At 45.3% G+C, this 15,443-nt stretch overlaps 1 protein-coding gene across 1 annotated transcript in view; it reads right to left on the minus strand.

Moving 5' to 3' along the window:
* The window catches only part of LOC141121576 (uncharacterized), a 129,808-nt gene that overhangs the window by 32,070 nt on the left and 82,295 nt on the right, over positions 1–15,443 (minus strand). Inside the window, exon 15 of the mRNA XM_073611211.1 lies at positions 12,731–13,848. Within this exon, the coding sequence (XP_073467312.1) occupies positions 12,731–13,848 (1,118 nt within the window). The remainder of the gene's footprint in view (positions 1–12,730; positions 13,849–15,443) is intronic.

Genomic DNA, 15,443 nt, shown 5'->3' on the forward strand with positions numbered 1-15,443 from the left:
AGGCAGTGAAGCCGCAAGGCTCCACCGCCTGTTTCCCTTGGTTAAGATGGAGGCGCCGGTGGCCGATCCGATGGATGGATCGGCCTCGGGGGGCTGACATCGCAGGCTCGCTGGACAGGCAAGTGTCCTTATTAAAAGTCAGCAGTTACAGTGTTTGTAGCTGCTGACTTTTTAAAAAAAAATATATAGCGCCCGGAACCCCCCTTTAACAGTATTATTATTATTACTTTTTACCTACTGACTAGTTATGAGCTGAACTGCCCTGGGATAGGTTTGAGCAAGGTTTGGTGTACTTCAAAGAAGTACAGATCATGGACCCAAACCCTATTGAAATCAATGGGAGCCAAACAGGCCCGGACTTGGACAAAAGATAGGCCCGGCCATTTTAGACTGAGCAGCCCATGACATACAGTATTTACCGGCCCCCTCCCCGGTTTCCATCCTGATAGATTCCCACAGCAGCCTTCTGCAGAGGGGAGGAGAGAACCCGGCAGAGCTGCGGGGGGCTGGAAAAGGGCACAGGGGGGCTGAAGAGCACTTGGGGGGGTGGGGGGGTGGAAAGCACTGGGGAGTGCAAGACAGCATGTAGAGCACTGGGGGGGGGGGATGGAGAGCATTAGGGGGGCCAGAGAGCACAGGGGGGTTCCGAAAAGCACTGGGGGGGGCGGAGAGCACAGAAGGGGTCCGGAGCATGGGGGGCAGAAAGCACAGGGGTGGCTAGAGAGAACACTGGGGGGGGGGGACGGAGAGCATGGAGGGGTCCAGGGAGAGCTGGGGGGCCCAAGAACATGGGGCTGAAGAAGGGCCAGAGAGCATTGGGGGGGGGCAGAAAGCCCTGGGGGGGGGGCAGCCGAAAGAAGCTGGCTGGATAGGAGGAGCGGCAGGGCAGCTGCATATAGAGGAACTGATCTCTCCATTTTCCTCCTACAGCCTCTGAAGGCCTGCTTCTCCTCCTCTCCCTCCCACAGCAGAGCTTGCAGGAGGAGGATGGAGATTGATTCCTCTACATGCAGCTGCCCCCGCCACTCCTCCTATAATTTTTTTTAATAGTAAGTGAACATGCCACCATTGCCTAGAACCCCATTACCTGGTGGGGGAAGGGGGTTATCTGTCATTACCTGATGGGGGGGAAGGTCATTTGTCATTACCTGGTGAGGGGAAGTGGTTCACTGACTGTGGAAACCTCACACTGGACCTCATGCAACTCGGATTCTGTGCCTCCAGACTCTGGGACTTTGATTCCCAAATGAAATGCTAAATTTCATGATTTTAGGAGCCGTGTCATGTGCTGGTGTTGGTCCTCTGTGTTTCATCAAGTCCAAAGTCAGCGCAGCCCTCTATCAGGAAATTCTAGAGCACTTAATGCTTCCCTCTGCTGACCAGCTTTATGGAGATGCTGATTTCATTTTCCAGCAGGACTTGGCACCTGCCCACACTGCCAAAAGTACCCATACCTGGTTTAACCACTTGCCGACCGCCTAACGTATATATACGTCGGCAGAATGGCACGGGCAGGCAGAATCACGTACCTGTACGTGATCTGCCTCCCGCGGGCGGGGGGTCCGATCGGACCCCCCCCCGGTGCCATCGGCGGTCGGCATCTGACTGGGAGCGTCGGGAGGCGAGGGGGAGACCATCCGATCGTGGCCCCCCCCTCGCGATCGCTCCCAGCCAATGGGAATCCTCCTCTGCCTGTGTGTAGTTTCACACAGGCAGAGGATGTGATGTCATCTCTCCTCGGTCTGGCAGTTTCCGTCCCAGCGCCGAGGAGAGAAGACATGTAAGTGCACACAACACAAACACACACAGTAGAACATGCCAGGCATACCTTACACCCCCGATCCCCCCCCGATCGCCCCCCGATCCCCCCCCAATCACCCCCCCCCCCCCGTCACAAACTGACATTAGCAGTATTTTTTTTTTTTTTTTTTTTTTTTTTTTCTGATTACTGCATAATGTCAGTTTGTGACAGTTACAGTGTTAGGGCAGTGAATATTACCCCCCTTTAGGTCTAGGATACCCCCCTAACCCCCCCTAATAAAGTTTTAACCCCTTGATCACCCCCTGTCACCAGTGTCACTAAGCGATCATTTTTCTGATCGCTGTATTAGTGTCGCTGGTGACGCTAGTTAGAGACGTAAATATTTAGGTTCGCCGTCAGCGTTTTATAGCGACAGGGACCCCCATATACTATCTAATAAATGTTTTAACCCCTTGATTGCCCCCTAGTTAACCCTTTCACCACTGATCACCATATAAGTGTTACGGGTGACGCTGGTTAGTTTGTTTATTTTTTATAGTGTCAGGGCACCCGCCGTTTATTACCTAATAAAGGTTTAGCCCCCTGATCGCCCGGCGGTGATATGCGTCGCCCCAGGCAGCGTCAGATTAGCGCCAGTACCGCTAACACCCTCGCACGCAGCATACGCCTCCCTTAGTGGTATAGTATCTGTACAGATCAATATCTGATCCGATCAGATCTATACTAGCGTCCCCAGCAGTTTAGGGTTCCCGAAAACGCAGTGTTAGCGGGATCAGCCCAGATACCCGCTAGCACCTGCGTTTTGCCCCTCTGCCCGGCCCACCCAAGTGCAGTATCGATCGATCACTGTCACTTACAAAACACTAAACGCATAACTGCAGCGTTCGCATAGTCAGGCCTGATCCCTGCGATCGCTAACAGTTTTTTTGGTAGCGTTTTGGTGAACTGGCAAGCACCAGCCCCAGGCAGCGTCAGGTTAGCGCCAGTACCGCTAACACCCACGCACGCACCGTACACCTCCCTTAGTGGTATAGTATCTGATCGGATCAATATCTAATCCGATCAGATCTATACTAGCGTCCCCAGCAGTTTAGGGTTCCCACAAACGCAGTGTTAGCGGGATCAGCCCAGATACCTGCTAGCACCTGCGTTTTGCCCCTCCGCCCGGCCCAGCCCACCCAAGTGCAGTATCGATCGATCACTGACACTTACAAAACACTAAACACATAACTGCAGCGTTCGCAGAGTCAGGCCTGATCCCTGCGATCGCTAACAGTTTTTCTGGTAGCGTTTTGGTGAACTGGCAAGCACCAGCCCCAGGCAGCGTCAGGTTAGCGCCAGTACCGCTAACACCCACGCACGCAGCATACGCCTCCCTTAGTGGTATAGTATCTGATCGGATCAATATCTGATCCGATCAGATCTATACTAGCGTCCCCAGCAGTTTAGGGTTCCCACAAACGCAGTGTTAGCGGGATCAGCCCAGATACCTGCTAGCACCTGCGTTTTGCCCCTCCGCCCGGCCCAGCCCAGCCCACCCAAGTGCAGTATCGATCGATCACTGTCACTTACAAAACACTAAACGCATAACTGCAGCGTTCGCAGAGTCAGGCCTGATCCTTGCGATCGCTAACAGTTTTTTTGGTAGCGTTTTGGTGAACTGGCAAGCGCCAGCGGCCTAGTACACCCCGGTCGTAGTCAAACCAGCACTGCAGTAACACTTGGTGACGTGGCGAGTCCCATAAGTGCAGTTCAAGCTGGTGAGGTGGCAAGCACAAGTAGTGTCCCGCTGCCACCAAGAAGACGAACACAGGCCCGTCGTGCCCATAGTGCCCTTCCTGCTGCATTCGCCAATCCTAATTGGGAACCCACCACTTCTGCAGCGCCCGTACTTCCCCCATTCACATCCCCAACCAAATACAGTCGGCTGCATGAGAGGCATTTTCTTTATGTCCTCCCGAGTACCCCTACCCAACGAACCCCCCAAAAAAGATGTCGTGTCTACAGCAAGCGCGGATATAGGCGTGAAACCCGCTATTATTGTCCCTCCTGTCCTGACAATCCTGGTCTTTGCATTGGTGAATATTTTGAACGCTACCATGCACTAGTTGAGTATTAGCGTAGGGTACAGCATTCCACAGACTAGGCACACTTTCACAGGGTCTCCCAAAATGCCATCGCATTTTGAGAGACCCGAACCTGGAACCGGTTACAGTTATAAAAGTTAGTTACAAAAAAAAGTGTAAAAAAAAAAAAAAACACATACAAAAATATAAAATAAAAAAAAAATAGTTGTCGTTTTATTGTTCTTTCTCTCTCTATTCTCTCTCTCTATTGTTCTGTTCTTTTTTACTGTATTATATTCTGCAATGTTTTATTGTTATTATGTTTTATCATGTTTGCTTTTCAGGTATGCAATTTTTTATACCTTACCGTTTACTGTGCTTTATTGTTAACCATTTTTTTGTCTTCAGGTACGCCATTCACGACTTTGAGTGGTTATACCAGAATGATGCCTGCAGGTTTAGGTATCATCTTGGTATCATTCTTTTCAGCCAGCGGTCGGCTTTCATGTAAAAGCAATCCTAGCGGCTAATTAGCCTCTAGACTGCTTTTACAAGCAGTGGGAGGGAATGCCCCTCCCCCCCCCAACGTCTTCCGTGTTTTTCTCTGGCTCTCCTGTCTCAACAGGGAACCTGAAAATGCAGCCGGTGATTCAGCCAGCTGACCATAGAGCTGATCAGAGACCAGAGTGGCTCCAAACATCTCTATGGCCTAAGAAACCGGAAGCTACGAGCATTTTATGACTTAGATTTCGCCGGATGTAAACAGCGCCATTGGGAAATTGGGAAAGCATTTTATCACACCGATCTTGGTGTGGTCAGATGCTTTGAGGGCAGAGGAGAAATCTAGGGTCTAATAGACCCCAATTTTTGCAAAAAAGAGTACCTGTCACTACCTATTGCTATGATAGGGGATATTTACATTCCCTGAGATAACAATAAAAATGATTAAAAAAAAAAAAAAAATGAAAGGAACAGTTTAAAAATAAGATAAAAAAATAATAATAATAAAGAAAAAAAAAAAAAAAAAAAAAAAAGCACCCCTGTCCCCCCTGCTCTCGCGCTAAGGCGAACGCAAGCGTCGGTCTGGCGTCAAATGTAAACAGCAATTGCACCATGCATGTGAGGTATCGCCGCGAAGGTCAGATCGAGGGCAGTAAGTTTAGCAGTAGACCTCCTCTGTAAATCTAAAGTGGTAACCTGTAAAGGCTTTTAAAGGCTTTTAAAAATGTATTTAGTTTGTCGCCACTGCACGTTTGTGCGCAATTTTAAAGCATGTCATGTTTGGTATCCATGTACTCGGCCTAAGATCATCTTTTTTATTTCATCAAACATTTGGGCAATATAGTGTGTTTTAGTGCATTAAAATGTAAAAAAGTGTGTTTTTTCTCCAAAAAATGCGTTTGAAAAATCGCTGCGCAAATACTGTGTGAAAAAAAAAAATGAAACACCCACCATTTTAATCTGTAGGGCATTTGCTTTAAAAAAAATATATAATGTTTGGGGGTTCAAAGTAATTTTCTTGCAAAAAAAAATTATTTTTTTATGTAAACAATAAGTGTCAGAAAGGGCTTTGTCTTCAAGTGGTTAGAAGTGTGGGTGATGTGTGACATAAGCTTCTAGATGTTGTGCATAAAATGCCAGGACAGTTCAAAACCCCCCCAAATGACCCCATTTTGGAAAGTAGACACCCCAAGCTATTTGCTGAGAGTCATGTTGAGTCCATGGAATAATTTATATTGTGACACAAGTTGCGGGAAAGAGACAATTTTTAATTTTTTTTATTTTTTTTTGCGCAAAGTTGTCACTAAATGATATATTGCTCAAACATGCCATGGGAATATGTGAAATTACACCCCAAAATACTTTCTGCTGCTTCTCCTGAGTACGGGGATACCACATGTGTGGGACTTTTTGGGAGCCTAGCCGCGTACGGGACCCCGAAAACCAAGCACCGCCTTCAGGCTTTCTAAGGCCGTAAATTTTTGATTTCACTCTTCACTGCCTATCACAGTTTCGGAGGCCATGGAATGCCCAGGTGGCAAAAAAACCCCCCAAATGACCCCATTTTGGAAAGTAGACACCCCAAGCTATTTGATGAGAGGTATAGTGAGTATTTTGCAGACCTCACTTTTTGTCACAAAGTTTTGAAAATTGAAAAAAGAAAAAAAAAAATTTTTTTTTCTCGTCTTTCTTTATTTTCAAAAACAAATGAGAGCTGCAAAATACTCACCATGCCTCTCAGCAAATAGCTTGGGGTGTCTACTTTCCAAAATGGGGTCATTTGGGGGGGGTTTGTGCCACCTGGGCATTCCATGGCCTCCGAAACTGTGATAGGCAGTGAGGAGTAAAATCAAAAATGTACGCCCTTAGAAATCCTGAAGGCGGTGCTTGGTTTTCGGGGCCCCGTACGCGGCTAGGCTCCCAAAAAGTCCCACACATGTGGTATCCCCATACTCAGGAGAAGCAGCTAAATGTATTTTGGGGTGTAATTTCACATATTCCCATGGCCTGTGTGAGCAATATATCATTTAGTGACAACTTTGTGCAAAAAAAAAAAAAAAAAAAAAAAATTTGTCACTTTCCCGCAACTTGTGTCAAAATATAAAACATTCCATGGACTCAACATGCCTCAAAGCAAATAGCTTGGGGTGTCTACTTTCCAAAATGGGGTCATTTGGGGGGGTTTTATGTCATCTGGGCATTTTATGGCCTTCAAAACTGTGATAGGTAGTGAGGAGTAAAATCAAAAATGTACGCCCTTAGAAATCCTGAAGGCAGTGATTGGTTTTCGGGGCCCCGTACGCGGCTAGGCTCCCAAAAAGTCTCACACATGTGGTATCCCCATACTCAGGAGAAGCAGCTAAATGTATTTTGGGGTGCAATTCCACATATGCCCATGGCCTGTGTGAGCAATATATCATTTAGTGACAACTTTTTGTAATTTTTTTTTTTTTTTTTTTTTTTTGTCATTGTTCAATCACTTGGGACAAAAAAAATGAATATTCAATGGGCTCAACATGCCTCTCAGCAAATTCCTTGGGGTGTCTACTTTCCAAAATGGGGTCATTTGGGGGGGTTTTGTACTGCCCTGCCATTTTAGCACCTCAAGAAACGACATAGGCAGTCATAAATTAAAGGCTGTGTAAATTCCAGAAAATGTACCCTAGTTTGTAGACGCTATAACTTTTGCGCAAACCAATAAATATACACTTATTGACATTTTTTTTACCAAAGACATGTGGCCGAATACATTTTGGCCTAAATGTATGACTAAAATTGAGTTTATTGGATTTTTTTTAGAACAAAAAGTAGAAAATATCATTTTTTTTCAAAATTTTCGGTCTTTTTCCGTGTATAGCGCAAAAAATAAAAACGGCAGAGGTGATCAAATACTATCAAAAGAAAGCTCTATTTGTGGGAAGAAAAGGACGCAAATTTCGTTTGGGTACAGCATTGCATGACCGCGCAATTAGCAGTTAAAGCGACGCAGTGCCGAATTGTAAAAAGTGCTCTGGTCAGGAAGGGGGTAAAACCTTCCGGGGCTGAAGTGGTTAATGATCGTGGTATCACTGTGCTTGATTGGCCAGCAAACTCGCTTGACCTAATGCCCATAGAGAGTCTGTGGGGTATTGTCAAGAGGAAGATGAGAGACACCAGACCCAACAATGCAGACAAGTTGAAGGCCGCCATCAAAGCAATCTGGGCTTCCATAACACCTCAGCAGTTCCACAGGCTGATCGAGTCCATGCCACGCCGCATTGATGCAGTAATTTATACAAAAGGAGCCCCGACCAAATATTAAGTGCATACTATACTGTACATTGACAGACTTTTCACTAAGCCAACATTTCTGTATTAAAACTCATCAAATTAAAAGAAAGAAATGCTTGAAATATATCACTCTGTGTGTAATGCATCTGTATAAAATATACGAGTTTCACTTTTTGAATTGAATAACTGAAATAAAAAATCCTTTGAGCGGCTTCCTGTTCATTCACAAACTGAAGCATAGTAAACATAGTTTACTATGCTTCAGTTAAGAATGAACACAGGAGTGATCGGTACAGATCACTCACTGTGTTCATTCAGAAAAGGAAGGGGCTGGTAAATTAAATATTTGTTGGCCCCTACCCCCACTCTGCATTCTGAAACATCCCCTGCAGCAGCTGCTGGGAGAGAAGGGGAGCTGGCAGCACTGCAGTGGGGAGATAGGAGGTGCAAGGGAGCAGAGGGAATCAGAAACGCACAGGGTGATTAGGGTGTGCCCAGGCACATCCGGCATACCATGTGCACACACCTATGCCTCTGAATTTTCTTATTTGCTCTTGTTTTGCTCTAGGTGCTCTCAGGAACCCTCACATTTAGCATCGCACAGAGTACAATGGCAGCAGCAGTGTCTGATCAGCACTCTTCTCCAGGGCACTATAGCATCAGGTATCTCCAGTAATGCCTCGCCGCACACCACTGCCCCCCCTTCACTGCAACCTTGTGGTGCTCTCTCAGCTGCTCAGTACAGGAAATGGTTACAGCAGCAAATGGTCCCCACATTGGCTTCATCCCTGGTTTTCTCCCTGCATTCTTCAGGTTGGTGGCACAACAGTTCACTGTCTTCTTGCTCTATAGCATCAGCCAAAAACCTTCCTCAGACCCAGCCAAGATGACTGCCCTCTGCCCTGGATACACTCCATAGATAAGCATTGCCAAGTAGCCTCCTTATAGATGACTGCTGCACTTCTGCATTAATGAATATTCAGTTTCACCCTGTACGCACTGGAGAAGGATAATACTGCAGCAACAAAGGAAGACATTCCACAGCAGTTATCGCGTACAGTCCAGGCTACATAGGCAATTATGTAACCTGCTCCATTACTTTAAAAAAAGTCCTGGATTCTTTCCTAAATATACATAATATAACTGAATACTGACATTTATAGGTAAAGTTGATCCAGGGAAAATCCGATTGCCTCTCGGGGGATCAGGAAGGATTTTTTTCCCCCTGCTGTAGCAAATTAGAGCATGCTTTGCTGGAGTTTTTCACCTTCCTCTGGATCAACTGTGGGTGAAGGATTGTGTATATAGGTTTGTATGATTTATTTTTTCCCTTTTATTGGTTGAACTAGATGGACTTGTGTCTTTTTTTTAAATCAGACTAACTATGTAATTACTCGTCCATTTGCTTATGTAGTCCTTGGATTCCTAGCCATGTAAGTTAATGGGCCAGGTGACGTTAGTGGTTGGTAAGGACACAGTAGTTGCTGCAGCCACTGCTTACTTAGCTAATATTGACGATCTGAAGCTGCCATGTACGTCCCTGCCACACACCCTTAACGTTCATGCCTACTAGCGACTATATGACTGGCGTGATTCTAATACTCTACTCTATACACAGGGCTGCATATCACATGTTCTTGACCACTGCACTCTGTATGCTGGGCTGTATACAACAAGCTCCTGGTAATTTCTCTTAGTAATGAAACCATACCTGACAAAGAAAACTAAGGGGTCTATTTAAAAGAAGAATGTGACGAGCGTTCCTCCAGCTGTTACAAATTCTGGCCGTATTTTAATTCATGATTTCCTATGGTGGTCAGCTCCATCTAGTGGCAATAATGTGTTATTTTTCTAGAAAACTGTCTTTCAGGAATTATTATAGCATTATGGCCATTATATGGAGCCAGCTGAAATAAAATATGACCAACATTCGTCATGGCTGGGTGAATGCTTGACACAAATTTTTAACCACCTTAATGACCAGGCCATTTTTTGCGATATGGCACTGCGTTACTTTAACCTCTTAAAGAGCGGAAGATTTTCCCCCTTAACTACTTGCCGACCAGCCGCCGCAGTTTTACTGCGGCAGAATGGCATGGCTGGGCGAAACGACGTCACCTTACGTCGCTTCGCCCTGTGGCCACTAGGGGAGCGCGCCCGCTGCTCGGCCCCGGAGGGCGCGATGACCGCCGGACTCCCGCGATCGCTCGTGACAGAGCAAGAACCGGGATCTGTGTGTGTAAATGCACAGATCCCGGTTCTCTGAGGGGAGAAGAGACAGATCGTGTGTTCACACAAAGTATGAACAGCGATCTGTCATCTCCCCTCGACAGTCCCCTCCCCCCTTCAGTTAGAACACAGAGAGGGAACACAGTTAACCCCTTGATCGCCCCCTAGAGGTTGCCCCTTCCCTGCCAGTGACATTTTTAGAGTAATCAGTGCATTTTTATAGCACTGATCGCTGTATAAGTGCCGATGGTCTCAAAAATGTGTCAAAAGTGTCCCATGTGTGCGCCATAATGTCGCAGCCCGAAAAAAAACGCAGATCACCGCCATCACTAGTAAAAAAATAATAATAAAAAAAATGTTATAAATCTATCCCCTATTTTGTAGATGCTATAGCTTTTGTGCAAACCAATCAATATACGCATATTGCGATTTTTACCAAAAATATGTAGAATACATATTGGCCTAAACTGAGAAAACATTTGGTTTTTAAAAAAAAAAAAATGGGGATATTTATTATAGCAAAAAGTACAAAATATTGTGTTTTTTTTCAAAATTGTCTCTCTTTTTTTGGTTATAGCACAAAAAATAAAAACCGCAGAGATGATCAAATACCACAAAAAGAAAGCTCTATTTGTGGAAAAAAAAAGACCTCAATTTTGTTTGGGTACAGCGTCGCACAACCGCGCAATTGTCAGTTAAAGAGATGCAATGCCAAATCGCAAAAAATGGCCCGGTCATGCAGCAGCCAAATCTTCCAGGGCTGAAGTGGTTAATGACCAGGCCATTTTTTTGCGATACGGCACTGCGTTGTTTTAACTAATAATTGCACGATCGTGCGACGCTGTACCCAAATAAAATTGATGTCCTTTTTTCCCCACAAAAAGAGCTTTCTTTTGGTGGTATTTGATCACCTCTGCGGTTTTTATTTTTTGTGCTATAAACAAAAAAAGAGCGACAATTTTGAAAAAAAAAACCCAATATTTTTTCACTTTCTGCTGTAAAACATTCCCAATAAAATTTAAAAAAAAATCTAATTTGTTCATCAATTTATACCAATATGTATTCTACTACATATTTTTGGTAAAAAAAATCCCAATAAGCGTATATTGATTGTTTTGCGCAAAAGTTATAGCGTCTACAAAATAGGGAAAAGATTTATGGCATTTTTATTATTTTTACTAGTAATGGTGGCGATCAGCGATTTTTAGCAGGACTGCGACATTGCGGTGGACAAATCGGACACCTATGGAGAAATAATTTGGTGGCTGCACACCGAAAGTAGCAAAAAGTCCCTTTATTTCTCTTTAATAAAACATGATGACTATCAGTGCTGGGCTCAGCCCTTCCTTCTCAGAGCTGGCCGCTCAGCTGTCGGCTAATTGCCAGCTCCTATCTCTCCACAGTGACTCACCTGTTGATGATATCCTGCTCCTCAGTCCTGCCTACTTAAGCCGTCCAGCCCAGGGGATCTCTGCCTTCGCCTTGGTCAACATCACTGAGACTATCTCCTGCATTCCTGTTTAAAGACTTGCTTGGCTGACATCCCTTCTGGCTCCAGATCCTGCTTGCTGTTCCACTACGCTCATCTCCAGCTCCCTGATGTTTTGGCTTGTCTGACTATCCTTTCTGGTTCCTGAACTCTGGCTATATTTTGACTACGTTTGTTCTATTTACTTTTGTTGTTAAACAAGTGTGAGTTAACTATATTTCTGTCTGGGTCTGATTTCATGGTTTCTGCCAATGACACCACAGGATGGTAGCAGGTAGACGCGTCTCACACAGTTACATTGTGCTTATTTATTAACAAAATAAATAAGCACAATGTAACTGTGTGAAACGCGTCTACCTGCTACCATCCTGTGGTGTCATATCATGTTTTATTGAAGAGAAATAAGTGGACTTTTTGCTACTTTGTTGTGCAGCCACAAAATTCTTTCTCCATATCCTTTGCACGGCAGGCGAGCCCGAGGCTTGCGCCTGTGGGAGGAGTCCTCTCCCCAGCTCACCTGAAGCGGTGCTTTTTTTTCCTATTGTTCAAATCAGACACTTTTTTGGGGAACAGTGACATTACAGTGATCAGTGCTAAAAAAAAATGCACTGTCACTGTACTAATGACGCTGGCAGGGAAGGGGTTAACACCAGGGGGCGATCAAAGGGTTATGCGTGTCCCTAGGAGGTGCTTGCTAACTGTGTGGGGGATGGACTGACTGGGGAACACAGAGATCCGTGCTTAGCAGGAACAGAAGATCTCTGTGTCCTCTCCTGTCAAATTGCCTCTCTGGGGAACGATCCCGGGTGGCCGGCAGACATCGGGTCCGCAGGAGCTGCTGATTGGCTCTCCCTCTGTCCAACGTGTGCGCACACACCCCCCCAGTATCTATTGCACGAAATGACGTACAGGTACGTGATTTCACGCAAAAGAGGCATCCTGCTGCAGTGTATATGCGGTAGGCGGTCCTTAAGTGGTTAACTAATTTTTTTTTTTTACAGTAGACCTCTGAAAAGTTTACAAAAGCTTTACACCACAAAATTGACTTAGTTATTGAAAGGCAACACCTCCATATTTATTTTTCTACTGCTATCAATGGCCAACACGGTACAACACTTCATCCATGTCTTTGGTGATCTCTGATCTCCTTATGAACTGTTTCTTACATGATGAAGATCAGCCATGGAGTATATCTGAGGTGTATATCAGGGTGTGCTTCTTCCCTACATGAGAGCTGTGATGTCCAGCAACATTCATATAGAAGACATTTCCCGCACTCAAGGCACTAATACACATCGAGGGTTGTGTGGGATCCCTGATGTACAGGAAGACAGGACTTCAGTGAGGAACAATTCCCTCACTCAGAACAAGAACGTGGCTTCTCCCCCGTGTGAGATCTCTGATGTTTGCTCACTCAGACCAGGAAAGTTCATTGTCCTGGGTGTCCAATTTCAGATGCTTATAAAGACAGGACTTCAACGAGTGACATTTCCCACACTCAGAACAGGAAGGTGGCTTGTCCTCTGTGTGAGAGCTCTGATGTATAGAAAGATGGGACTTTAATGAAAAACATTTCCCACACTCAGGACAAGAATACGACTTCTTCCTCGTGTGCAATCTTTTATGTCTGTAAAGGTGCGACTTATCTGAAAAACATTTCCCGCACTCAGGACAGGAATACGGTATTTTCCCCGCGTGAGACGTCTGATGTGTGACAAGTGCTAATTTCTCACCCACATGCAATGTAAGATGCTTTTTAAGATTAGATTTAACTGAAAAGCACTTCCCGCACTCAGGACAGGGATACGGCTTTTCCCCCGTGTGAGACCTCTGGTGTGTGACAAGTTCTGATTTTTGTACAAAACATTTCCCACACTCCGAACAGGAATACAGCTTCTCTCCTGTGTGCAATCTTTGATGTTTGTAAAGATTGGACTTCTCTGAAAAACATTTCCTGCACTCGGAACAAGAATACGGCTTCTCTCCTGTGTGAAATTGCTGATGCCTGTAGAGACTGGACATCTTTAAAAAATATTTCCCGCACTCGAGACAGGAATAAGCCTTCTCTCCTGTGTGCAATCTCTGGTGTCTGTTAAGACTGGACTTTTGGGTAAAACATTTCCCGCACTCAGAACAGGAAAATGGCTTCTCCCCCGTGTGAGATCTCTGGTGCTGGAAAAGGTGAGACTTTACTGAAAAACATTTCCCACACTCAGGACAGGAATGTGGCTTCTCACCTGTATGGGATCTTATATGCATATTAAGATTGGATTTAAAATGGAAACACTTCCCGCACTCGGGACAGGACGACTTCTTATCTATTGGAAAGACAGCGCAGTCCCTCACAGTCTGAGGTTCCTCAGGATAAGAGGAATACGATGGTCCATCTACACTGTGTGGTGCCGGATGGACATTTGAGGTAGTCGGGTTTTCTCCTGGACTATACTGTGTGATGTCCTCATCTTCTACTTTACAGTCTGGAGACAAAGTGAGACAATCCTCTGAGGTTTTCCTCATCTCCCGTCCATCTACTAAAATAGAAATAAAAAGATTATTACTAGACATGAGCAGATTACATAGTAGGTGAGGTCGAAAAAAGACACAAGTCCATCAAGTCCAACCCATGTGTGTGATTATGTGTCAGTATTACATTGTATATCCCTGTATGTTGCGGTCATTCAGGTGCTTATCTAATAGTTTCTTGAAGCTATCAATGCTCCCCGCTGAGACCACCGCCTGTGGAAGGGAATTCCACATCCTTGCCGCTCTTACAGTAAAGAACCCTCTACGTAGTTTAAGGTTAAACCTCTTTTCTTCTCATTTTAATGAGTGGCCATGTCTTGTTAAACTCCCTTCCGCGAAAAAGTTTTATCCCTATTGTGGGGTCACCAGTACAGTATTTGTAAATTGAAATCATATCCCCTCTCAAGCGTCTCTTCTCCAGAGAGAATAAGTTCAGTGCTCGCAACCTTTCCTCATAACTAAGATCCTCCAGACCCTTTATTAGCTTTGTTGCCCTTCTTTGTACTCGCTCCATTTCCAGTACATCCTTCCTGAGGATTGGTGCCCAGAACTGGACAGCAAACTCCAGGTGCGGCCGGACCAGAGTCTTGTAGAGCGGGAGAATTATCGTTTTATCTCTGGAGTTGATCCCCTTTTTAATGCATGCCAATATTCTGTTTGCTTTGTTAGCAGCAGCTTGGCATTGCATGCCATTGCTGAGCCTATCATCTACTAGGACCCCCAGGTCCTTTTCCATCCTAGATTCCCCCAGAGGTTCTCCCCCCAGTGTATAGATTGCATTCATATTTTTGCCACTCAAAAGCATTATTTTACATTTTTCTACATTAAACCTCATTTACCATGTAGTCGCCCACCCCATTAATTTGTTCAGGTCTTTTTGTAAGGTTTCCACATCCTGCGGAGAAGTTATTGCCCTGCTTAGCTTAGTATCGTCTGCAAATACAGAGATTGAACTGTTTATCCCATCCTCCAGATTGTTTATAAATAAATTAAACAGGATTGGTCCCAGCACAGAACCCTGGGGAACCCCACTACCCACCCCTGACCAATCCGAGTACTCCCCATTTATCACCACCCTCTGAACTCGCCCTTGGTTCCCCTAAACCAGGACTCCGCCCACATCAGGCAGCTTTGTCTCTGAGGATCTTACAATTCCACCCTCAAGGTAACTAGTAAATGGGTCCTCTGATCTCCTACCAGTTCATTTCTTTATTCATGGACCTTAGTCAGAGAGTGAGGAAACAACGACAACGAACAACGAAACAACTGTCTTTTATAGGAGTGACAGTGATGAGGGGATTATGGGGTGAATAACAGCGGGGCTGAGCCCCACCAGAGGTCAGAGAGTGAGGATGGGGGGAGAACAACCAATATGAACACTTGACTAATCCTGAAGACCTCCATCATTGGGTTATTGACTCCTCCCTCATTATCACTTTCTGTTTAAAGTGGTTGTAAAGGCTGAAGAAATTCTATGCATTAAGGTAAAAACCTTCTGGGTGCAGCTGCCCCCAATACTTAGCTGAGCCCCCTCTCGATCCAGCGATGTGTACGAGAACCTCTGCTGTCCTGGGACTCCTTTCCTCACTGGCTGGGTTTGAGA

This window comes from Aquarana catesbeiana, unplaced genomic scaffold, assembly GCF_042186555.1.
Source record: "Aquarana catesbeiana isolate 2022-GZ unplaced genomic scaffold, ASM4218655v1 unanchor225, whole genome shotgun sequence".
In the NCBI taxonomy this organism is placed as follows: domain Eukaryota; kingdom Metazoa; phylum Chordata; class Amphibia; order Anura; family Ranidae; genus Aquarana; species Aquarana catesbeiana.